The 26,031-nt window shown below is 45.0% G+C and overlaps 1 protein-coding gene across 3 annotated transcripts in view; it reads right to left on the reverse strand.

The window, feature by feature from the left end:
- USP5 (ubiquitin specific peptidase 5) overlaps positions 1-26,031 on the reverse strand; it is a 2,313,977-nt gene that overhangs the window by 1,807,750 nt on the left and 480,196 nt on the right. For all 3 annotated transcript variants that reach the window (XM_044079605.1, XM_044079604.1, XM_044079606.1), the window contains exon 5: positions 19,995-20,140. In XM_044079605.1, the coding sequence (XP_043935540.1) occupies positions 19,995-20,140 (146 nt within the window). The remainder of the gene's footprint in view (positions 1-19,994; positions 20,141-26,031) is intronic.

The raw sequence follows: 26,031 nt of genomic DNA on the forward strand, positions 1-26,031 counted from the left end.
TCTGACATCCGGTTAAATACTGAGGCAAGAAAAAACCAAAATGTTCCCCAACGGGGTACTTAGCCAACTCTGATTCGGTCTGAAACTCCGGTTTCGGAAATATTTCAGAACGCCAACCTGCACTCGCAAAACTGCTTCTGCATCGGATCACGCGGCAAAAAAGACTGAGGATATGACGCCGGTCATGCGCATTAGTACCCTGACGTACTGACGTCAGTCTAATGCGCCCTGACCGACGTCAGCCTTATACTCTGGTATTCGGGCCGACTGGATGCGGACTATACCCAATAGTAAGGACTGCAGCAATGGAAGACGAAGAACATCAACAACCTGAAACTTCCTAACCTAATAAATACCAAAAGCTGATATTCTAGGATTCAGATAACCAGAGAACCAGGTTAGGGGGAAGGAGTGGGGGGGGATCACGGGCTGAACAGGCCGAGACGTCGTGGTCTGGGCCTAGGCAGGGTAAGCAGTAAGAGTGGAAATCCTTATGAGGTATTTGTTTCCCACAAGATAAACAATTATTAACTTTAACCGTTTGATCTGACATCGGCTGAGGCAAGAAAGAGTCCCCAACGGGGTACTTAGCTTTTTTGAAGTCTTCGGTAGCTGAAATCACAGGAGCTGGCCGAACGGCACTTGCGAACTGCTTCTGCTTCGGGCACCTCGCGACCTGGTTGCAGAAGGTCTTTGAAAGCTATAATAGCATTTATTACTGCTAGCATTTCCTTTTGATTGATGTGTAGGTGCTTTTCTTTTTGGGACCATTTGCCCTGAATGCACCGATCTGTCATGTGCGCCCCCCAGGCGTAGTCAGAGGCATCTGTTGTGATGACTTGATTTGCTTGAGGCTTGAAGAATGGGAGACCTGTGTTTCTTTGGCATGCTTGAGCCCACCACAGACATGCCTTTTGAAGACATTGAATCAGTGGTATTATTGTTTCCAAACTGTGGCTGTTGAGACCATAGGTTTTTCAGGTACCATTGAAGTTTCCTCATATGCAGCTTTGCACATGGGATTAGTCGGATGCAAGATGCCATGAATCCCAGAGCCTGCAGGATTTTCCTTGCACTCAGCCTGGTGAAATTTGCCAGTTTTCTGAAGTATTGAGTTATTTGCCCCTGTTTCTCTGGCGTGAGGTAGACCATCTGGGTGTTTGTGTCCAAGTTGGCACCCAGGAAAATTATTTTTTGTGAGGGCATTAGCCTTGATTTCTTTTTGTTGACTGTGTACCCCAGAGAATTCAACAACATTATTACAAAAGCCAGATGTTTCAGAAGTATGTGCTTGCTGTCCGCTTGGATCAGGCAGTCGTCCAAATATGGGTATATTTGTATCCCTTGAAGTCTGCAGTAGGCAATTACTGATGCCAGGCATTTCATGAATACTCTGGACACAGTAGATAAGCCAAAGGGCAATGCAGAGAATTGATAATGGGTTGAACCTGCAAGAAATCTGAGGAATCTTCTGCAATTTTGTCTGATTGGGACATGCAGGTATGCCTCCTTGAGGTCCAATGTTACCAGCCAAGACTCCTTGCCCAGCATGGGAAGAAGCTGCTGTAATGTGAGCATCTTGAATTATGGCACGAGTAAAAATGTGTTTAGGATGGATAGGTCCAAAATAGGTCTCCAATCTTTTCCCTTCCTTGGTACCAGGAATAGTCTGGAATAAAAAAGTACAGTTTTGTACCTACCATAAATGTAGGATGTCCGATAGATATGCAACTGCAGTCATAACATATGGGTTTGTCCTGCCTCAGGCAGCCCTCGGTCGGCCGAATTCCAAAGTCTGGGTCCGGCGTCGGCTGGTGTCGCCTTCTCTCGGACGTCACAACGGCTGGAGTATAAAGGCATCGGCCGACGCCATCTTCTTCAGTGTTTCTTGCCCCAGATGCCAGGTGCCCTCCTAGGAAGGCTAAATTTGGTGAATGGATAAACAATTCCAAACATGCACAACAGTAATAAACAGATACACCATAGGAGATACCCCCAGCTAATAGGAACAGGGGGAATGGACCCAAATGAAGGAAAAGAGGGGAAGGAGGGAGGGAAAATCCGACTGCAGTCACTGCTCAACAGAGGCACAGCAAAATAATGGGTATAGTTCCCCATACTAAAGGGGTGGCGTAAGCCACAAAACTATGGGCTAGGCTTGTAAATGCCCTCGGGCAGATAGCCTAGTATGAACCTATGAACCTATGAACATCTACATTTATGGTAGGTACAAAACTGTACTATGTCCTTCAAGAATGCAACTGCAGTCATAACATATGGGATGAATACCATAGCCAAGCTGGGGGTGGATGGAGCTAAGAAAAGGATGGTGTAGCTAAAATGCCCTGCAGGACTGCCGAAGCAAAGCCTGCTCGGGATCTGGAGTATAAAGGCAGGTTGTAGTGTTTGGTAAAGGTATGCACAGAGCTCCATGTAGCAGCCTCTAGAATGTCCTTTGTAGCCACTCCTCTTAGGAAAGCTGTGGATGTGGCTATAGCTCTGGTGGAATATGGCCTAATATTGGCTGGCACACTCTTTCCATGGTAAGAATAGCAGAATCTGATGCAGTGTCCAATCCATTTTGAAATTGTTTGCTTGGAGATTGCTTTTCCCTGCTTTCCAGCAGCACAGGCTACAAACAGCTGGTCAGACTTTCTGGTGGCCTTAGTTCTGTCCAAGTAGTAGCGTAGTTGCCTGTGTATGTCCAAGGTATGTAGCAGTCTTTCCCCTCTATTTTGAGGATTGGGGAAAAAAGTAGGAAAGTGAATAGCTTGATTTAGAGAAACCCTGGAAATTACCTTTGGCATGAATGAAGGATTTGTTCTTAGAGAGACTCTGTCCTGATGAAAAATGAGAAAAGGAGGTACTGCCATGAGTGCCTGTATCTCCGAGACTCTTCTTGCTGATGTGACTGCCAAGAGAAAACCAGTTTTCCATGATAGAAATTGCATCTCTGAGGTTCCTGCTGGCTCAAAGGGAGGAAGAGTTAATTTGTCCAAAACGAAATTGAGGTCCCATACAGGTACTGGTTGTTTTCTGGGAGGCTTGATATTCTTTATCCCTCTCAGGAACTGTTTTAGCAAAGGATGTGAGAACACTGGTGGATCACAATTGTATCTTGCTGAGATTGCTGAGGCATGAATCTTTATGGAGGAATATGAGAGTCCAGAACGAAACATTTCTGCCAAGTATTCCAATATCTGAGGTATACTCAGTACTGTTGTATCTTGACCCCTGTTGGCAGCCCAGATGCTGAATCTCTTCCACTTGGCTGAATAGGCTTTTCTGGTAGATGGTCTGCGTGCTTCCAATAAGATGTCCTGAACTGCCTTGGAAAGATTGGAAGCGGAAGGAGTTAAAGTAACCTCCAGGCTGTCAGATGTACTGTTTTCAGGTTTTGGTGAACAGTTCTGTAGTTGTGTTGTGTTAGGAGCAGGGGGCCAAAGGGGCAGAGGCCACGGCTTGGTCCAAGTTATGCTCAACAGCAATGGGTACCAGTGTTGCTTTGGCCAATCTGGAGCTACCAAAATGCCTGTTGGTTGTTCTGCTTTGATCTTCAGGATCACCTTGGTCAACAGTGGCAGAGGAGGAAATGCATACATTTTTAGGGAGTTCCAGCTGAAGGAGAGAGCATCCGTTGTCCAGGCTAGTGCATGGTGGGTCCTGGTACAGAACTTTTACAGGTGATGATTCGTGTGAGACGCAAATAGATCTATGTCCGGTCTTCCCCATGTCTTTGTTATTTGTGAGAAAATGCGTGGATGCAGCATCCATTCGTGTGGATCCAAGAAGTTTCTGCTCAGCTTGTCCGCCAGTACATTGTCCTTGCCTGGTACAAACTGGGATTGTAGGTGTATATTCAGACTCGGTGCTTTTTCCTAGAGAATCATTGTTAGTCTGCAGAGGGGGTATTAATGAGTCCCTCCCTGCTTGTTTATATACCACATAAAGTACAGTTTTGTACCTACCATAAATGTAGATGTCCGAACTGGATAGCATCTGCAGTCATAACAACTGGGTTGTCCTGTCGTCAGGCAGCCCTTCGGTCGGCCGGATTCCAAAGTCCGGGTCCGGCTTCGGCTGATGTCGCACTTCACCCGACGTCATCTCTGCTGGTCTTCGGGTATAAAGGCATCAGCCGACGCCATTTTCCTCAGTGTTTCTTGCCCCAGATGCCAGTTGCCCTTTTGGAAGGCTAAATTTTGGGTAAATGCCAATGTTTCCAAAAAGATAGAAGGCAAACACAAAAAATAAGCATGCATGTACATATATACAAACAAATACACCATAAGAGACCCCCCCCCCACCAGCTAGCTATTAGGAGGGTAAATACCCTAGGAGTACCACAGAGGGGAAGGAGGGAGGGTAATCCTGACTGCAGATGCTATCCAGTTCGGACATCTACATTTATGGTAGGTACAAAACTGTACTATGTCCTTCATGGATGCATCTGCAGTCATAACAACTGGGTAGAATACCATAGCCTACTAGGGGAGGAGGAAGAATAGATTATGGTGTGGTTAGGATCCCTTGCAGTACAGCAGTGGCAAACCCTGCTCGGGATCTGGAATACAGAGGTAAATTATAATGCTTGGCAAATGTATGCATGGAGGTCCAAGTAGCCGCCTCAATAATGTCCTTGGTTGCCACTCCTCGTAAGAAGGCTGTGGTAGTGGCTGTTGCCCTTGTAGAATGAGGCCTTATGTTCTGTGGAATTGGTTTTCCATGGAAGGAGTAACAGAAACGTATGCAATTTCCTATCCATTTGGAGATTGTCTGTTTGGAAATAGCTTTTCCTTCCCTTCCTGTTGCATAGGCTACAAAAAGCTGGTCAGTTTTCTGTTACTTTTGTTCTGTCCAGGTAGTAGCGTAGCTGTCTATGTACATCCAAGGTATGCAGCATTCTTTCCCTCTGTTTTGTGGGTTGGGGAAGAAGGTAGGTAGGTGGATTGCCTGGTTTAAAGACACTCTGGATACCACCTTAGGCATAAATGTAGGATTAGTCCTCATGGACACTATCTTGGTGGAAGATTAGGAAGGGTTGTACTGCCATTAGGGCCTGAAGTTCAGAAACCCTCCTTGCTGGGGTTATTGCCAGTAGGAAAGCAGTTTTCCATGATAGATGCTGTAGGTCTGCTGTTGCTGCTGGTTCAAAAGGTGCGAGTGTCAACTTTTCTAGCACAAAGTTCAAATCCCAAGCTGGCAATGGTGGTTTCCTAGGAGGTTTTACATTCTTGATCCCTCTGAGGAACTGCCTGAGTAGAGGATGTGAAAAGACAGGTGGATCAAAGCTGTATTCTGCTGAAATAGCTGATGCATGTATCTTGATGGAGGAATAGGACAGGCCTGTATGTAGAAGCTCTGCCAAATACTCCAGAATGTTAGCAATATCTATATTCGACACATCTTTTCCTCTTTCAGCACTCCAAATGACAAATCTTTTCCATTTTCCTGCATAGTTCCTTCTTGTTGAAGGTCTGCGGGCTTCAAGGATAATGTCTTTAACCCTTTGGGAAAGTTCTGGATTAGTTGCTGCTATGTGATGTTCCATGCAGTCAGTTGCAACGTTTTTAGGTTTGGATGGATGATGCTGTAGTTGTTCTGAGTTAACATCAAAGGCATCAGGGGTATTGACCACATTTTGTCCCGAGACATGTTCCTCAGCAATGGGTACCAGTGTTGCCTTGGCCAGTTCGGAGCCATCAGGATTATCCTTGGACGTTCCTCCTTGATTTTTAGTAATACCTTGTGTATCAAGGGCAGAGGTGGGAATGCATATGCTGTCAGACCTTCCCAGTAGAAGGAGAGCGAATCCACTTTCCATGCAAGTGGATGGAATGTCCTTGTGCAGAATTTTTTGAGCTGGTGATTGAGAGGGGAAGCGAATAGATCTATCTGTGGCATTCCCCATTTCTTTGAGATGGTCTTGAAGATGTCCGGGTGTAGCATCCATTCGTGAGCATCCGAGGTGGTTCTGCTTAACATGTCTGCTAGAGTATTCTCCTTTCCCGGTACAAATATTGCCTGTAACTGGATGTTGTAGCTGAGTGCCAGGTTCCAAAGGTCCAAAGTCATTCTGCATAGGGGGTATGAATGAGTGCCTCCCTGTTTGTTGATGTACCACATGACTGTGGTGTTGTCTGTCCTTATCATCAAATGGCCTTCTTTGAGAAATGGTCTGAATTTTTGGATTGCCAGTTTTACTGCCAGCATTTCTTTTAGGTTGATGTGCAGGTGAAGCTGGTCCTGCCCACAATCCTTATGCGCATTTGTCCAGCATGTGAGCCCCCCATCCTAGGTCTGAGGCGTCTGTTGTGATGGTTTGGCTTGCTTGATAGTTGTGAAAGGGTAGGCCTGGGTTTGACTGGCATGCTTGAGCCCACCATAGAACTCCTGTTTTAGGCATGGGATTAGTGGAATTTCTGCTTCTAGGCTGTGCCTGTGTTGGGACCATAAATTCTTTAGGTACCACTGTAGTTTTCTCATATGTAGTCTGGCATGTGGAACCAAGATTATGCATGATGCCATGAAGCCCAAGGCCTGCAGAACTTTTCTTGCTGTTAGCTTGTTCTGTTTTGTTAGTGCCAAGAAGTAAAGAGGGAGTTCTTTCTGTTTTTCTGCAGTTAGGAATGCCATTTGTTTTACTGTGTCCAATTCAGCCCAAGAATGTCCTTGTTTGGGATGGTATCAGCCTTGACTTTTGTAAATTGACTGTGTATCCCAGTGCTTGTAGCAAGTAAATGACCCTTTGCAAATCTGTTGTCAGCTTGCTTTTGTTGTCCCCTTGTAGTAGGCAGTCGTCCAGGTATGGATAAATTTGGATTCCCTGTAGTCTGCAGTGGGCGATTACTGATGCCAGGCATTTTGTGAATACTCTGGGCGCAGTAGATAAGCCAAAGGGCAATGCTGAGAATTGATAGTCCTCTGATCCTGCAAGAAATCTGAGGTATCTTCTGCAAATTGGTCGAATGGGGACGTGCAGGTATGCCTCCTTGAGATCTAGAGTTACCAGCCAACACTCCTTGCCCAGCATGGGAAGAAGTTGTTGTAGGGTCAGCATTTTGAATTTTGGGACAAAGATGTATGTGTTTAAGGTGGACAGGTCGAGAATAGGTCTCCAACTTTTTTCCTTTCTTGGAACTAGGAATAGTCTGGAGTAGAATCCTTTGCCTTGTTCTGTTATTGGTACTCTTTCCACAGCTCTCATCTTTGTTAATTGCATTATCTGCTGTACAGCTTCTGTTTTTTGATTTGGAGGCAGGTTTGGCATTCCTCTTTTGACTGGTAAAGTGTGGAAGTGGAACCGGTAACCTTGGTCTATGGTTTGCAAAATCCACTTGTCTTTTGAGATATAGTGCCAGTTCTTCGAAAATAAGGTTAATTTTCCGCCTAATGGTGCTGCTATTTGTTCCCTGGTAGGCGGAGTTAGAATCAAGTCACTGTGATTGTGCTATTGTAGTGGTAGTGGCTGTGTCTGTGCCTCTGTTATTACCTTGCCACTGTCGTCCTCTGTAGGCACCCCCTCTGGATTGATTTCTGCCTCTGGAACGTCTATTCCTGCCCCTTTGGGATCTTGTGGAGTCAGGAAAGGACCAATTTTTGGCAGGCCAGTTCCTGCTAAACCTTGGGGGCTGAACCTGCAAGAAATCTTTAACAGTTTGTACAGATTTTGCCTTTTCTTCCATTTTCTTCATTACCTGCTGGGCAGGTGTACCAAACAAACTTGCCTTATCCATAGGAGCATCTAATAACTTAGCTTTAACATGATCCGGTAAGACCTGTTCCTTCAGCCATGCATGTCTTCTTATCACTGTGCCAGTCATGGCTGATCTAAATGAAGCCTCCAGTGCATCATAGCCACATTTTAAGGAATGGTTACTAACCTGTTGTATGTTATTTACCATTTCTAATACATATTTCTTATCTATAGAGTCATCAGAGGATAGCTTTTTAGTTAACTGATCAAGCATAAACTCTTGGTATTGTATCATGTGAAACTGACAGTTTAAAGCTCTAGCTGAGAGAGTAGCTGAGGTGTAAACTTTTTTGCCCCATCTGTCTAAAGACCTGGCTTCCCTTTCAGAAGGAATAGGGTTTTTGCTGTGGTCGAGGCTACTGCCTTAGGCCCCTGGGATATAGTTTCGGGTCTGCAAGTGGGGCCTTGTATAGGTGATGATGAGTGTCTGGCACCCTGTAAAATCTATCTGGTTTGGCAGGGGCTGGAGGTAAGGAATCTGGTGCAGTGCAGACATCATTAAATGCATCGTCCACAACAGAGAGGACAGGAGGTATAGCTAAGGGCCTGTGTTGTGGTAGGTGCAGAAAAGTCCTAAGTCTTTTTCTGGAATCTGAGAAAACCTGTTCCTGCCATTGGAATTGTTCTCGCATGGCATGTAAGGTTTCCCCAAAGGAGAATTCTTCTGGTGGAGAAGCAGCTGGAATGGATTCTTCAGCATCTGAGTCTTCATAATTGGAGAAAGGAGCCTCTGGCTGGTCTGTAATATCTGAGTCATCCGCAGAATCATCAGAGGACACAGGCTCGGGGGGCTCTGCTCTAGGTCTCTTTTCTGGGGACTGAGAGGCCCTGTCTGGGTGAGATTGAGATCCCCTAATTAAGGATATTAAATCTTCTGCCAGAGTAAGCATTTGTGAACTAGAAGTGGGCCTGGTTGAGGGGGGTTTAACAGGCACTGATTTAGTAGATTTGGCTGCTTTAGCCCTGGCAAAGGCCTTAATAGACATGGCTGCAGGAGGCCTTGCAGCACCACGTGCTGGGGTAGAAACATCCAAAGGGATGGTGTCTGATAAGTCACTAGTAACCACTGTTGTAGGTAAAATTTCTGAGGCCGATTCAAGTAAAGTAGCAGGCACCTCAGTAGTAGTCATTGATTCAGCTGTACTTTGATCAGTTTTCGGTTTCGCCGAAACCGAGACACTCATGATTTGCTTAACCATGGTTTCGGCGAAACCGCGGACCGCGAGTGTCGGTCTTTTCTTTGCGTTTTTAACAATTTGGGTAGTCGGAGGATCCGGCGGCATAATGTACGCAAAATCTGAGCCGAAAAACTGTTCAGCAAACTCCGACCGGCGCCTAAGCGTTGTCGGTTGAATGAAGCACAGGCGAACAGGCTGCTACGTCGTGGTCTGGGCCTAAACAAGGCAAACAGTAAGAGTGGAAATCTTTATGAGGTATTTGTTTCCCACAAGTTAAACAGTTATTGACTTTTTCTGACATCGGCTGAGGCAAGAAAGAGTCCCCAATGGGGTACTTAGCTTTTAGAAGTCTTCGAAGTAGTATTCGGTAGTAGTAATCTCTGGATCTGACCGACAGGCACTTGCGAACAGCTTCTGCTTCGGGCGCCACGCGTCAAGAAAGACTGAGGAAAATGGCGTCGGCTGATGCCTTTATACCCGAAGACCAGCAGAGATGACGTCGGGTGAAGTGCGACATCAGCCGAAGCCGGACCCGGACTTTGGAATCCGGCCGACCGAAGGGCTGCCTGACGACAGGACAACCCAGTTGTTATGACTGCAGATGCATCCATGAAGGACATCAGTGGTGTTGTCTGTCCTTATTAGTAAATGTCCTTGCTGCAGTGATTTTTCGAAATCCTCGATTGCATGTATCACTGCCAGCATCTCTTTTTGGTTTATGTGCAGATGTCTTTCCTTTGGTGTCCATTGACCTTGAACGCATCTGCCCTCCATGTGCGCCCCCCATCCATGATCTGAGGCATCGGTTATAATAATTTGACCTGCTTGAGGTCTGTTGAAAGACATGCCTTCGTTTAATTGACTTGCTTGAGCCCGCCACAAGAATTCCTTTCGCAGGCATGGAATAAGTGGGATTACGTCCTCTAGGCTTTGGCTGTGTTGGGACCATAAGCTTTTCAAATACCATTGCAGCTTTCTCATATGAAGTCTTGCCAAAGGTATCAGAAGAATGCATGATGCCATGAACCCCAGGGCCTGCAGGAGTTTCCTTGCAGTCAGCTGGGAGAGCTTTGCTAGGCCTTTGAAGTACTCTGGTAACTGCTGTTGTTTTTCCTCTGTGAGGTAGGCCATTTCTGTTTGTGTGTCCAGTTTGGCTCCTAGGAAAATAATCTGTTGGGATGGCAGTAGCCTTGATTTCTGAACGCTGACTCTGTATCCCAAGGCCTGTAGTAGTTGCATGACATAGTCCAAGTTTTTTATTAATGTTTGTCTGTTGTCTGCTTGTATGAGGCAGTCGTCCAGGTAGGGGTATATTTGAATTACCTGGAGTCTGCAGTGTGCCACTACTGATGCCAGGCATTTCGTGAACACTCTGGGCGCAGTAGATAAGCCAAACGGCAATGCTGAGAATTGATAGTGCTCTGTCCCTGCAAGAAATCTGAGGTATCTTCTGCAGCTTTGTCTGACTGGGACATGCAGGTATGCCTCCTTGAGGTCCAGAGTGACCAGCCAAGACCCCTTGCCCAGCATGGGAAGGAGTTGCTGTAACGTCAGCATTTTGAACTTTGGCACAATGAGAAAGGTATTTAGAGTAGACAAGTCCAGTATAGGCCTCCATTTGTTTTCCTTTCTTGGAACAAGGAACAGTCCTGAATAGAATCCCTGGCCTTGTTCCTGGGGAGGTACCTTTTCTATTGCTTTTAAACTTAATAGCTTTGAAACTTGAATGAGTGCCTCTGCCCTTTGATGGTGTGGCAGGTTTGGCATGCCTTGTCTTGTAGGTAAAGTATGGAAGTGGAATCTGTAACCAGTGTCTATTAAATCCAGAATCCAACTGTCCTTGGTTAAGATATGACAGTTCTTTGAGAATAAGGATAATTTTCCGCCCAAGGGTGCTTCTCTCTGAGCCCTTGGAGGCGGTATGAAAGTCAAGTCATTGTGATTGCCCTTGTGGTGCAGCTGGACTGGCTGCAGCACTTCTTTGATTTGTAGGTTTCCATTGGCGGCCCCTGTAGGGGCCTCGGTATTGGCCTCGGCCACGCCTGTTCTTTCCCCTTTGAAACTTGTCCGAGTCCGGCAAGGACCAATTCTTTGAAGGCCAGTTTCTACTGAATCTGGGTGGCTGAACCTGGAGGAAATCTTTGACTGTCTGAACTGACTTAGCTTTTTCCTCAATGGACTTCACACATCTTGTGCATTAGCACCAAAAAGCTTCTGTTTTTCCAGAGGTGCATCAAGTAACTTTACTTTAACATGGTCAGGCAAAGGCTGATCTTTTAACCAAGCATGTCTACGTATCACAGCCCCAGTCATAGCTGCCCTACATGAAGCTTCCAATGCATCATAACCACACTGAAGAAAATGATTGTTAACCTGCTGAGTGTTATGTATGTGATCCTGCAATGCCTGTCAATAGGCTCAGGAGAGGCTAACTTTTTCTGCAAGTCATCCAGTAAAAAATCCTGGTACTGAAACATGTGAAAAAGGCAGTTAAGAGACCTCATGGCTAGGGTGGTAGAGGTATAAACTTTTTTACCCCATCTCTCCAAAGACCTGGCTTCCCTATCCGCTGGCAAAGGATTCTTGGCAGGGAAGGTAGCCACTCCCTTGGGACCCTGTGAAATCGTTTCTAAATCCATGGTGTGGGCCTTAAAAAGATGTTTGTGAGTGTCAGGGACTCTGTAATATCTGTCTGGCTTGACAGGAGCAGGGGGGAGCGAGTCAGGGTTAGCACTGGAATCGGAGAAAACATCACCTAAAACATCCATCACAGGAGGAATAGCTAAAGGTCTGTGCTGGGGAAGCTTTAGGAAGGTACGGAGCCTTTTCCTGGAATCAGAAAATTCCTGCCCCTGCCATTGGAAATGTTCCCTCATTGAGTGCAGGACTTCACCAAAAGAGAAATCCTCTGGAGGAGAGGCAGAGGGAATTGATTCCTCAGCATCAGAGTCCTCATAGGCCTGGAAGGATTCTTCTTGAATATCTGAATGCTCAGAATCCCCAGAGGCCTCATCTGAGGAGAGGTTTTCAGTCTGCTCAGTTCTAGGCCTTTTCTCTGCAGAAGGCTGAGAACCTCTGTCTGGGTGAGGCTGAGACCCCCTGATAAGGGAAATTAGGTCTGCAGCAAGAGACATAATCTGTTTATCAGAAGAGGGGGCCTGGACAGCAGGTTTAGGATGGGCCTTGGCCTGGCTGGCGGCCTTAGCACGTGCAAAGGCCTTGATGGACATAGATACAGGAGGCCTAGCAGCCCCACGTGCAGGAGTGACCTTGTCCACCGGAATGGTGTCGGGTAAATCCAGAACTTCGGTATCCGGAGGAAAATCAACAACCGGCACCACAGAGGTCTCCAGGACCGATGGACTAGTTAAAGCTGTGTCGTCGGCCTGGAGCGGCTGGATTACTGCTTCCACAGGGACCGAAGCACTAGCGGAGGGTCTAGGCGTAGTATCGGTGGAGGACGCGGGCCCAGGATGCCGGTCCCGGTCCTTACGTTTTTTGGTAGATTGAGCTGTCGGTAGATCCGACAGCATGGTATATGCGAATGATTCGCCAAAGAAGTCTTCAGCAAATTCTGCCCGGCGCCTGAGAGTGCACTTATTAAAGCAAGCACAGGCCGAGACGTCGTGGTCTGGGCCCAGGCAAGGAAGACAGTAAGAATGGAAGTCCTTATGAGGTATTTGTTTACCACAAGACAAACAATTATTAACTTTCTCAATTTGTTCTGACATCGGCTGAGGCAAGAAAAAATGTTCCCCAACGGGGTACTTAGCTTTAAGATGACTTCGGTACTGAAAACACAGGAGCTGACCGACCGGCACTTGCGAACTGCTTCTGCTTCGGGCACCGCGCGGCAAGAAAGACTGAAGAAGATGGCGTCGGCCGATGCCTTTATACTCCAGCCGTTGTGACGTCGGAGAGGAGGCGACACCAGCCGACGCCGGACCCAGACTTTGGAATTCGGCCGACCGAGGGCTGCCTGAGGCAGGACAACCCATATGTTATGACTGCAGTGGCATTCTTGAAGGACATCCTTGACCTTGTTCTTGAGTAGGTACCTCTTGAATAGCTTTCATGTCCATGAGATCTGAAATTTGTCTTTGTGCCTCTGCCCTTTGATTATGTAGCAGGTTTGGCATGCCTCTCTTTTGTGGCAGGGTGTGAAAATGGAATCTGTAGCCTCTGTTTATAATGTCCAGGATCCATTTGTCTTTTGTGACAATATGCCAATTTTTCGAAAATAATGCCAGTTTTCCGCCTAAGGGTGCTGCCATTTGAGCCTTGCTTGGCATGCAAAGGGGAAACTCATTGGGTTTGCTTTCTGAATGGCTGTGAACTATCCTCACCACCTCTTTGTGTAGGAGCTTGCCATTGTCTGCCTCTAAACGATCCTTGGGATTGCCCTCTGCCCCTCGGTCGCCTGTATCTACCGCTTTGGGGTCTGTCCGTGGCTGGAAAGGACTATTTTTGGAAGGCCAATTTCTACTGAAACGTGGAGGTTGTACCTGTAGAAAATCTTTCACAGTTTGCATTGATTTAGCCTTTTCCTCCATTTTCTTTAATACCTCCTCAGCTTTAACACCAAATAATACATCCTTTTGTAGAGGGGCATCTAGTAATTTAGCTTTGACATGATCTGGTAAGGTTTGCTCCTTGAGCCAGGCATGTCTACGTATGACTGATCCTGTAAAAGCAGCTCTACATGAGGCCTCTAGAGCATCAAAACCACATTGCAAGGTATGTTTACCCACTTGTTCTGCACTATGCATCAAATCCTGCAACTCCTTCAAGTCTGGTTGTTCAGGTTGTGACATTTCGCTTCTCAACTGTGATAACAGAAACTGTTGGTACTTTAACATATGGAACTGGCAGTTTAATGCCCTCATGGTTAAGGTGGCCGAGGTGTATACCTTTTTTCCCCACCTTTCTAAAGATCTGGAATCTCTCTCTGAAGGTAATGGATTCTTAAGCAGTGGAGGCCTTAATTCCCTTGGGGCCCTGTGAGATAGTTTCTGGGTCAGCCGCATGGCCCGCATGGCTTTTGTATAAGAATTGGTGCGAGTCAGGAACCCGGTAGTACCTGTCAGGCTTGACTGGGGCTGAAGGTAAAGAGTCTGGGTTAAAGCAGGCCTCCGAATACACATCATCTAGTATGTCTAAGACAGGAGGTATAGCCAGAGGCCTGTGCTGAGGGAGCAAGAGAAAATCCTCAAGCCTTTTCTTGGAGTCTGAGTACTCTTGGCCTTCCCAGTGGAAGTGTTCCCTCAAGGTATGCAAGGTTTCCCCAAATGAGTAATCCTCTGGGGGGGGGGGGGGGGGGAGACAGAGGGAATGGACTCCTCTGCATCAGAATCTTCAAAAGGGGAGTATGAATGTTCCTGTTCATCAGAGTGCTCTGAAATAATGGAGACCTGGTCCGAGGAGGGGGATTCTTCCTCCATTCTGGGCCTTTTGTCCAGGGGGGGGGGGGGGTTGAGAACTCCTGATAAAGAGTAATTAAATCCTCAGCCATTTTAAGCATCTGTTTTTTAGGCATGGGGTCTGGAGAAGGGCCCTGTGTAGCTTGTCTCTTAGAATGCATGGCTGCTTTAGACTTAGTGAAAGCCTTGATGGAAAAAGAAGAGGAAGGCCTGAAGACACCTTGAGAGGAGGCAGACCTGTCTACATTCCGAGTTTCACCACCTAGAGTGGCTTCGGTATCTGTAGTCGGGGTGTGGGCCGAGGAGCCTGCGACCTCGGGCACAGAAGACACCGCCAAAGAAGTGTAGTCGGTAGGCAGGGGCTGCGTAGGCGCCTCGCTGAGAACCAGACCACCTGTAGTCAGCTTTGGCGTGGTGTCGGTAGAGGCCGCGGACCTCGTGTGTCGGTCCTTATCTTTGCGTCTTTTAGTCAAAACTGGAGTCGGAGTATCAGACGACATAATGTAGTTAAATTTTTTGCCAAAATAGTGCTGGGCGAACTCCACCCGAAGCTTAATGGTGCATTTGTTGAATGTAGCACAAAAACGACAGACCGAGACGTCGTGGTCTGGGCCTAAGCAAGGAATGCAGAGGGAATGAAAATCCTTATGCGGTATTTGCTTCCCACATGAAATACAATTATTAACTTTGTCTGACATCGGTCTGAGGCAAGAAAAGTTTCCCCAACGGGGTACTTAGCTTTCAAGAAGACTTCAGTTGCAAAATTTTCGTAATTTCAGGAGCTGGCCGACCGGCACTTGCGAACTGCTTCTGCTTTGGGCACCACGCGGCAAGAAAGACTGAAGAAAATGGCGTCGGCTGGTTCTTTTATACCCCTGTCGCACTGACGTCAGGGAAAAAGCGACGACAACCAACGCCGGACCTAGACTTTGGAATTCGGCCGACCGAGGACCCGCCTGACGGAAGGAGAACCCATCTGTTATGACTGCAGCTGTATGCACGATGAACATCTAGGTGCAGCCACTGAATCCCCAAATTATGTCAGTATAACTCCAGGAGGGAATTGAACAAATGTCCTCCAGCAATTAACTACGAGTGTAAAACAGAACAGCTAAGGTAGAAAAAAAAAATACTCGTGCAGATACAAGGCAGGTTCAGAATAAACACCAAACGTTAACAGACCAAGAGTTTAATACAAGCGCTTTCGCAATGATAACACTGCTTCCTCAGACACACAAACTAAAACTATCATACAAAAATATAATGACCAGCAAAACCAGGATCCACCACTGTAATCTGCCACTGAGGCGCTAGAGGTTAGATTAAATTTTTACAGTGGTGGATTCTGGTTTTGCTGGCCGTTTATTTTTATACTTTATTTTCCTTTTGTTTATTTGTTGTGAGATTAAAACTACCATACAATTAAATAAGATACTGAAGAAAATAATTATCTAAACAATTAGTCTTAAAAGGACAATGCATCAACCACATAAAAGGCAACAGTAATAACATCAAACCACACACAATATATATATGTATGTATTTAAAGTAAAAATAATCAAAACTCCTCTCCTAAGCCTCCTTGATTTCAACACGGGTTTCAATGAAATAATATCATTTAAACCATGCCCTAAATGTGCTGCTAATCTCAGAATCCAGCGAAGCTCAGACTTCCGTTTCATTAATCAAATCTCTCATCCTAATATTTTCAGGTATAACTTCTAACACTTGAAAAGCAAAGGTATGTTGCCTTCCCCTCCCTCTTGAGATGTTTCCCTAAGGCACTATATACTCAAGTCCCTTTCGTGCACAATAACAGTGATCCCTGATACGTTCCTGTAAACGCTGAATGGTCTTGCCCACGTAAAAAACAAAACATTTCTCACAATGGGCTAGATGGATCAAATTTTTTGCATTACAATCGGCCGTAGCTTTCAAATGCCACATTTGGCCACTATCCGGATGTCTAAGTCCAGGATTCATCAATATATACACAAAATGCACAAGCATCAAATCTCTTTGTGCCAGCTGTCATCTCCATGGTATTACTAGGCATTCTGGGGTAACAAAGCCTTAGCTTTAGTGACTTTTTATTTCTATAACTGAACCTTGGTTTAGGCCTCATTATCCCTGCTACCCTCTCATCCACCAGTAAAATGCGCCAATTGCACTTAATATCTCTGATCATACACACATCTTTACTGTAACGGTAACAGGGAGGTTATTAAACCCATTCCGTCTGCGACCACATTCAATAAGAGAGGTAGAAAAATAAGGTCTAGCTCTAGTAGATCTCTCATTATTCACTGCCAAACAGGCTTCATCTACCTCTGTTGTTTATAACCCCTTCCAACAAAATCAACTTTAAGCTTTTGCAGGCTACGTTTGTACTCTACAGGTTCCAAGCATAGACGGGAAACCCTCATTGCCTGCACCTTTACAATATTGGAAAATATATACTGGGGATGCATACTGTTTCTATATAAATATGAGGGACTGTAACATTCCTTCCTAGACATCTTCGTGGAAAGGTGACTATTTCCGCGTCTAAGAATCTCTACATTTAAAAAAATAAATCAATCCTATTGGCAGAATGTTTCATGGTAAAATTTAAAAAAATGACAGCGTTGAGTTTCTCAGCAAACAAACAACTCATACTCATGATTCCTCCACAAGGAGAAAAAGACAGTAGACGAATCAATGATAAAAACATGTCATCCACCTCATAACTCAATATGTTGTGGAACTCCCATTCAGTCATCACAAGATTCGCGTAGCTGCTGGCACAACTCGTGCCCATAGCCACTCCAGAAATTTGCCAATAGTAGACATCATTAAATACAAAAACCTTATGTTCAAGCACAATTTCCAATAAGAGGCATATAAAGTTAACATGCTGTGTACTATAACCACTATTCCTATTTAAATACGATTTAACCCTTGTTATACCTTCAGTGCTAGGAATAGAAGTGAATAATGACACTATAATCGAGCGTAACTAAGAACTTCACCCCATCATAAGCTGCTTCTCTCTCTGCCAAAGATCATGTAAAAAATGTTTGGTATCCCTTAAAATATCAGGGGAGGTGCCCAACTGGCTCAAAAAACAGACACACACCATCACAGTGACTGACTCCACATCAGCCAGCAGACCTGTTACCAGCAGAGTGCCACAGGGGTCAAAGCTGGGCCCCTTACTGTTTGGTATTTGCTTCTCAGTAGTTCAGGTCAAAACTAAGGGGTTGTGTCTGACCAAGTTTGAGGACTAATGTAAACTAGGTGCAATCATTGAATCCCCAAATTATGTCAGTATACTCCAGGAAGGGTATCACGCAGACCAGCGACTGGTGTATTAGTCACGGTCTCAAACTGAATGCAAAGAAATGCATTACCATTCCCTTCGGCATAAACAATATCCTTTCACGCTATCAAATCAACACCATCATCCAAAGCACTCATGAAGTGGTAAGGGACCTGGGAACACAAGTTGACTGTGGCCCTAACTTCGACCACAATGTGAACTGTAGTAAGGTAATCGTTCTACATAGCACACTTCATTAGTAAAGGCATTGCCTCGAGAGCAAAAGAGGTTATAACCCCTCTATACTCGGCACTTATCCGTCCCATAATGGAGTATAACGTCACATTCAGCATGTACCATACAAAGCACATGCAGCAACTGGAAAGACCTAAGAGGTTTCTAACTAAGAAGATAAAGGGGCTCCAACATGTGCCTTACACAGATCAACTAAAGTCCCTATCACTGGGCTATCGTACAGACTTCTTAGGGGGACTTATGCCTGGCATAAAGAGCAATCCAAGACTCAAACTGAATGAACTTGCTGCATATCCATAAATTTAACGGGACTAGGGCTACCCTTTCCAGGGACCCAAATATGGCCTGCAACTCAAATAGGGCATGCTGGAGGGACAGATTTATCTTCCAGCGACTGCCACATCTTTGGAACAAGTTACCAAATTCATGTGAAACACAGCACCTGTATGACACTGTTTAAAAGGAACCTGAACGAGTGGATGGGGCACCGTAAATTCTTACCAGGGGATAGCACCCACAACCCTCCTGGACATGGGCAGTCAACAGTAAATGCAATCTTGGGTACTGACTAGCATTTCTATGGTATTACGTTGGGATGAAACGGCTAGGCTTAAAATTACCTCCGTGTCGATAGCCTAGTAATCTACTAGGATCCTATGATCTGATAACTGAGGGGCATGCTCCATCTAAAAACTGCCTAAGGGAACCTATGGGCATGCTCCATCTGATAACTGCCTAAGGGAACCTATGGGCATGCTCCATCTGATAACTGCCTAAGGGAACTGAGGAGCATGCTTCATCTGATAACTGCCTAAGGGAACCTATGGGCATGCTCCATCTGATAACTGCCTAAGGGAACCTATGGGCATGCTCCATCTGATAACTGCCCAAGGGAACCTATGGGCATGCTCCATCTGATAACTGCCCAAGGGAACCTATGGGCATGCTCCATCTGATAACTGCCCAAGGGAACCTATGGGCATGCTCCATCTGATAACTGCCCAAGGGAACCTATGGGCATGCTCCATCTGATAACTGCCCAAGGGAACAGAGGGGCATGCTCCATCTGATAACTGCCCAAGGGAACCGAGGGGCATGCTCCATCTGATAACTGCCTAAGGGAACCGAGGGGCATGCTCCATCTGATAACTGCCTAAGGGAACCGAGGGGCATGCTCCATCTGATAACTGCCTAAGGGAACCGAGGGGCATGCTCCATCTGATAACTGCCTAAGGATGAGGGGCATGCTCCATCTGATAACTGCCTAAGGGAACCGAGGGGCATGCTCCATCTGATAACTGCCTAAGGGAACCTATGGGCATGCGACATCTGATAACTGCCTAAGGGAACCTATGGGCATGCGACATCTGATAACTGCCTAAGGGAACCTATGGGCATGCGACATCTGATAACTGCCTAAGGGAACTGAGGGGCATGCCTCATCTGATAACTACCTAAGGGAACCTATGGGCATGCTCCATCTGATAACTGCCTAAGGGAACCTATGGGCATGCTCCATCTGATAACTGCCTAAGGGAACCTATGGGCATGCTGCATCTGATAACTGCCTAAGGGAACCTATGGGCATGCTCCATCTGATAACTGCCTAAGGGAACCTATGGGCATGCTCCATCTGATAACTGCCTAAGGGAACTGAGGGGCATGCTTCATCTGATAACTGCCTAAGGGAACTGAGGGGCATGCTTTATCAGATAACTGCCTAAGGGAACTGAGGGGCATGCTTTATCAGATAACTGCCTAACAGAACATTCATTTACAACAGTATGTATACATACCCAAGCACAACACAAATATGTACAGAATACTACAGACAGACCTGCTAACACATCAGAGCACGGTTAAACCTAAAATGCTTCATCTGATGCATTCAATTTTCTTTTCTCCCTAGCAGTCTAATATGTAGTATACTTCTTAGCAAACCCTGTTGTAGCTACTTATCCCCAAACCACAGGGCACAGTGCAGCGGCCTTAGTCCTTCCTACACTAACCCTACTTCTACTTTTCCCATACGAAGTTAAGTAGCCTTTGCCTATTCAAGAAACAAGCAGATCTGACTTACTCACCATGGAGGGATACGCAGGCTGTTATCTAACTGCTTCAGTGAGAAAGCATGTTTTGAGACTTGACGCACCTCGCCATCCCATGCCTCGATCTCCTGTTTCCGAGAAGCAGAGTCAGCTGCTAAAATGGCGTCTATAGAGGCACTTATCTAAAAAACACAAGAAAAAAAGCAAAATTCCAGTACAACGTAACCATACATTAAAAAGCATATAAAAATGAAACACTAAGTGAAAATAAACTCAAAGGGAATAAAATGTTCACTCTAGGGACCTTCACTACACACTTTCTTTTACAGCTGTTTACAAGAAACCAAAAAAAAAGCTGGTGAAAAGCAAAACTGCTGAATGCCGAAGGGAAAAAAATCTGAAAGGACATGTACTAAAATCAGGTTGTAGCAGGGCATGGGATTAAAGTGGTTAATGCAGTGGAACACAAAGACTTGGGCCTAAATCCTTAATTCTCCCAGTCTATCCTAAAAATCACAGAACATGGTCCTTTGCTTCCTTTTACATGGAATTGCACCTCAAAATAAACCATTTTACTGAAACATCACAGTAACTTAATTACTGCCTCCTTTCTAATACAGCAGGTTTAAATCCATTCTGTTCGACAGTTCTTTTTGTTTTTAGCAAACTTTGTGGCAACTTATTTTTTTCTTGTATAGATAGAGAAATTACAAGTTAATACGCTAGAGTAGTTTGACAGCAAATTCTAATAAAACACAAGCACTATGACAAATGGGAAAATCTCTTCCATGAGGAATTCAACACTGAAAGTGGAAAAGTTTGTTTCAAAAGGTGACTGCAACACAGAGATTTTTTTTTTTTTTTTTTTTTTTTTTTACTAAGGATGTCCACATACTGCTAAATGAAAAGTTCACTACAATATCAGCTGAACAGAAAAATATTCAGCCAATAAAATACAAATTGCAAAATACAGCCTGAGAAGCACTATAAAAATAAAAAAATTATACCAGTACACAGCTATACATGAAACCGGTTTGAAACCCATGGATTACCTAGAAAACAAAATCTATGTCTTACAGTTAGCAGTCAATTTATTGTAAAACAAAATCTGTACGTGAAATACTTTACCAAGTAACTTGTAGAACAAATGCAGAAAACGTAGAAAACAATACATAATGTGTGGATACAACTGCAAAAATTTAAAATATGGTGGCAGAATCCAATTTATTTTTATGCATATAAACCATGTGGAACACAGAATGGCATTATACAAAGTAAAATAAATGCAAGCCATGCACAAAATATACAGCCAGTAAGTTAAAAAAAGAAAAATGTCCTTCATTCAAAACTCTCTTCGAATAGCGCCAACACTACTTTCGCGGTTTCTCGTTATTTTTGCCCTGCTGGTACCGGCTATCCTCACTCTTTCATTTTTACTAATAAAGGACATTTTTTTCTAATTTTGGATATGTTGCCAAACTTTTCTAATATACATTAAGTTATGCTAATTTTCTTGTAATGTGGAGCTTTTCTCCCCGGGCCACCACTGGAAAAAGGGCATTGCCCAGTTGAACTATCCCGGTCATCAAATATCAAATAAATAAAGCAGGCTTCGGATTGCACGTAGTCTATTCTAAGACCGCTAGAAAAATTACAATTGCTTTAGGCAGCAAAAACACACACAAAAAACAAGAAAACCTACAGTCTGCTCAAACATCATACAGATAAATCATGCATGATGCAGAAATGCTCACCTATGCAAATAAGCTGCAACATGAACAGAAAATGTGCTACGCTCGCAAACAGAGACCCAGAAAATACAACATAACCTGCACAAACATGAGAACAGTCTAAATAAAATGTTGCATGAAAAAAGACAGCAACCTAGCTCTGTACAAAACACTGTCAGCCAGCTACCACAAGAATTCTGGTCCTCAGTACAATGGTAGTAACTCTGGTTTAAACAGCAAACCCTAAGACAGAACCAGAAATGGTTAGGGCTAAAGTACAGTTTTGTACCTACCATAAATGTAGATGTCCGATACGTATGCATCTGCAGTCCTTACATATGGGTTGTCCTGCCACAGGCAGCCCTTCGGTCGGCCGGATTCCAAAGTCTGGGTCCGGTGTCGGCTGATGTCGCCCTTTACCCCGACGTCAGAGCGCCTGGGGTATAAAAGCGTCAGCAGACGCCATCTTCCTCAGTTTTTCTTGCCCCAGATGCCAGGTGCCCTCTAAAGAAGGCTAAATTTTGGAGAAATTAATAAATTCCAATCATGCACAGCAATAAAAAACAAATACACCATAAAAGATAACCCCAGCTAGCTAAAATGAGGGATAGGTACCCAAAGAATACCACAGAGGGGTAGGAGGGAGGGAAAACCTGACTGCAGATGCATACCTATCGGACATCTACATTTATGGTAGGTACAAAACTGTACTATGTCCTTCAAGGATGCATCTGCAGTCCTTACATATGGGTAGAATACCATAGCCAAGCTGGGGGTGGTAGGACCTAAGAAAAGGATGGTGTAGCTAACATGCCCTGCAGGACTGCAGTAGCAAAGCCTGCTCTGGCTCTGGAATATAAAGGCAAGTTGTAATGCTTGGTAAATGTATGCACAGAGCTCCATGTAGCAGCTTCTAAAATGCCCTTTGTAGCCACCCCTCTTAAGAAGGCTGTGGAGGTGGCTGTTGCTCTGGTGGAATGAGGTCTGATGTTAGCTGGCACAGCTTTTCCATGAAAAGAGTAACAGAATCGAATGCAATTTCCTATCCATTTTGAAATTGTTTGGAAATTGCTTTTCCTTGTACACCAGCAGCATATGCTACAAACAGTTGGTCAGTTTTTCTGCAAGTCTTAGTTCTGTCCAAGTAGTAGCACAACTGTCTGTGAATGTCCAGGGTATGCAGAAGTTTCTCTCCTTTATTTTGTGGATTTGGAAAGAAAGTAGGCAGGTGGATAGCTTGGTTCAGTGAGATCCTGGATACCACCTTTGGCATGAATGAAGGATTGGTTCTCAAAGAGACTCTGTCCTGGTGGAAAATGAGAAATGGTTGTACTGCCATGAGGGCCTGTAACTCAGATACTCTTCTTGCTGAGGTTATGGCCAGAAGGAAGGCAGTCTTCCAAGACAGGAATTGTAGTTCTGAAGATGCTGCTGATTCAAAAGGAGGTAGAGTTAATTTTTCCAACATGAAGTTAAGGTCCCATGTAGGCACTGGTGGTTTCCTTGGAGGGTTGATGTTTTTTATCCCTCTTAGAAACTGCCTTAGCAGAGGATGAGAAAATACAGGTGGATCAGTGTTGTACTCTGCTGAAATAGCTGAAGCATGAATTTTTATGGATGAATAAGAAAGGCCATTATGGAGCATTTCAGCCAAGTAATCAAGGATATGTGGAATGCTCATCACTGTCGGATCCTGACCCTTTGCAGTGCTCCAGGTTCAAAATCATTTCCATTTTGGTGAATATGCCTTTCTTGTGGAAGGCCGCCGAGCGTCCATGATGATATCCTTTACCCTCTTGGATAGTTTATCCTGGCGAGGAGTCAAGGTATTTTCCAGGCTGTCAGCTGCAAGGTTTTTAGGCTGGAGTGCAGAGTTTTGTAATTGTGCTGTGTCAGAAGTGGCCATTGTGGTAGAGGGCACAGTTTTGTGCGTGACATGCTCTTTAACAGTGGGTACCAGTGTTGTCTTGGCCAGTCCAGAGCTATCAGAATCACTTTTGGTTGCTCTGTCCTGATCTTCAGTAAGACCATGGTCATTAACGGAAGAGGTGGGAATGCATATACTGTTAGAGCATTCCAGCTGAAGGATAGGGCGTCCACTTTCCATGCTTGAGGATGGTATGTCCTTGTGCAGAATTTCTTCACTTGATGGTTGTGGGGGGAGGCAAAAAGATCTATGTCCGGCCTTCCCCATGATTGTGCTATCTGAAGAAAAATGTCTGGATGCAACATCCATTCGTGTGGATCCATGGTGTTTCTGCTTAGGCTGTCCGCCAGTACATTGTCCTTTCCTGGTACGAACTGGGAATGCAGCTCTATATTGAGTTTTAGGGAAAGTTCCCAAAGATTCATTGCCAGCCTGCAAAGAGGGTAGGAATGGGTACCTCCTTGCTTGTTTATGTACCACATAAAGTACAGTTTTGTACCTACCATAAATGTAGATGTCCGATAGGAATGCATCTGCAGTCCTTACAAATGGGTTGTCCTGTCGTCAGGCAGCCCTTCGGTCGGCCGGATTCCAAAGTCTGGGTCTGGCTTCGGCTGGTGTCGCGCTTCACCCGATGTCATAGCTGCAGTTCTTCGGGTATAAAGGCATCAGCCGACGCCATTTTCCTCCGTGTTTCTTGCCCCAGATGCCAGGTGCCCTCTTGGATGGCTAAATTTGGATAAATGCCAATGTTTCCAAATAGTAGAGAGCAAACACATAAAATAAGCATGTATGTACATATATACAAACAAATACACCATAATAGATCCCCCCCAAGCTAGCTGAAGGATGGCAAATACCCTAGGAGTACCTCAGAGGGGAAGGTGGGTGGGTAATCCTGACTGCAGATGCATTCCTATCGGACATCCACATTTATGGTAGGTACAAAACTGTACTATGTCCTTCAAGGATGCATCTGCAGTCCTTACAAATGGGTAGAATACCATAGCTAAACTAGGGGAGGAGGAAAAAAGGAAAGATTATGGTGTAGTCAGGATCCCTTGCAAAACAGCAGTGGCAAAACCTGCTCGGGATCTAGAGTATAAAGGTAAATTGTAATGCTTGGCAAATGTATGCACGGAGGTCCAAGTAGCAGCCTCTATAATGTCCTTGGTAGCCACTCCTCGTAAGAAGGCTGTGGTAGTGGCTGTAGCCCTTGTGGAGTGAGGCCTGATGTTCTCTGGAGTTTTCTTTCCATGGTAGGAGTAACAAAATCTAATGCAATTTCCTATCCATTTGGAGATAGTCTGCTTTGAAATTGGTTTTCCCTCCTTTCCTGTTGCATATGCTACCAGAAGCTGGTCAGTTTTTCTATTGGACTTGGTCCTGTCCAGGTAGTAGCGTAATTGTCTATGTACATCCAAGGTATGCAACAGTCTTTCTCCCCTGTTCTGAGGGTTGGGGAAGAATGTAGGTAGGTGGAGCGCCTGATTTAAAGACACTCTGGATACCACCTTAGGCATAAATGTAGGATTTGTTCTCATGGACACTATCTTGATGGAAGATCAGGAAGGGTTGCACTGCCATTAATGCCTGTAGTTCAGAGACCCTTCTTGCTGAGGTGATTGCCAGCAGGAAAGCTGTCTTCCAGGATAAGTATTGTAATTCTGCTGTTGCTGCTGGTTCGAAAGGAGGAAGTGTCAATTTTTCTAGCACAAAGTTCAAGTCCCATGCTGGCAGTGGTGGTTTCCTGGGAGGTTTTACATTTTTAATTCCTCTCAGAAACTGCCTGAGCAGAGGATGTGAGAAGACAGGAGGATCCAAGCTGTATTCTGCTGAAATGGCTGATGCATGTACCTTGATGGAAGAATAGGACAGGCCTGTATGGAAGAGCTCTGCCAAGTACTCCAGGATGTTGGCTATGTTTACCAGTGCCACATCTTCTCCCTTTGCAGTACTCCAAATGAGATATCTTTTCCATTTTGCTGCATAATTCTTTCTTGTTGAAGGTCTACGAGCCTCAAGGATTATGTCTTTAACCCTTTGGGATAAATTTGGGTTAATTGTTCTTATGTAATGTTCCAGGCAGTTAGCTGCAGAGTTTTCAGGTTTGGATGCAGGATGTTGTAGCTGTTCTGTGTTAACAGCAATGGGATCAGAGGTAGTGCCCATATTTGTTCCCGAGACATGCTCCTCAGCAATGGGTACCAATGTTGCCTTGGCCAGTCTGGAGCTATCAGAATGATCCTCGGACGTTCCTCTTTGATCTTCAAAAGCACCTTGTGCATCAAAGGAAGTGGTGGGAATGCGTATGCTGTCAGGTTCTTCCAACTGAAAGATAGGGAGTCCACCTTCCAAGCAAGTGGGTGGTACGTCCTTGTGCAGAATCTCTTTAGCTGGTGATTGAGTGGGGATG

Source organism: Protopterus annectens, chromosome 8.part0 (genome assembly GCF_019279795.1).
Source record: "Protopterus annectens isolate FY-2018-M chromosome 8.part0, PAN1.0, whole genome shotgun sequence".
Taxonomy (NCBI): Eukaryota; Metazoa; Chordata; order Ceratodontiformes; family Protopteridae; genus Protopterus; species Protopterus annectens.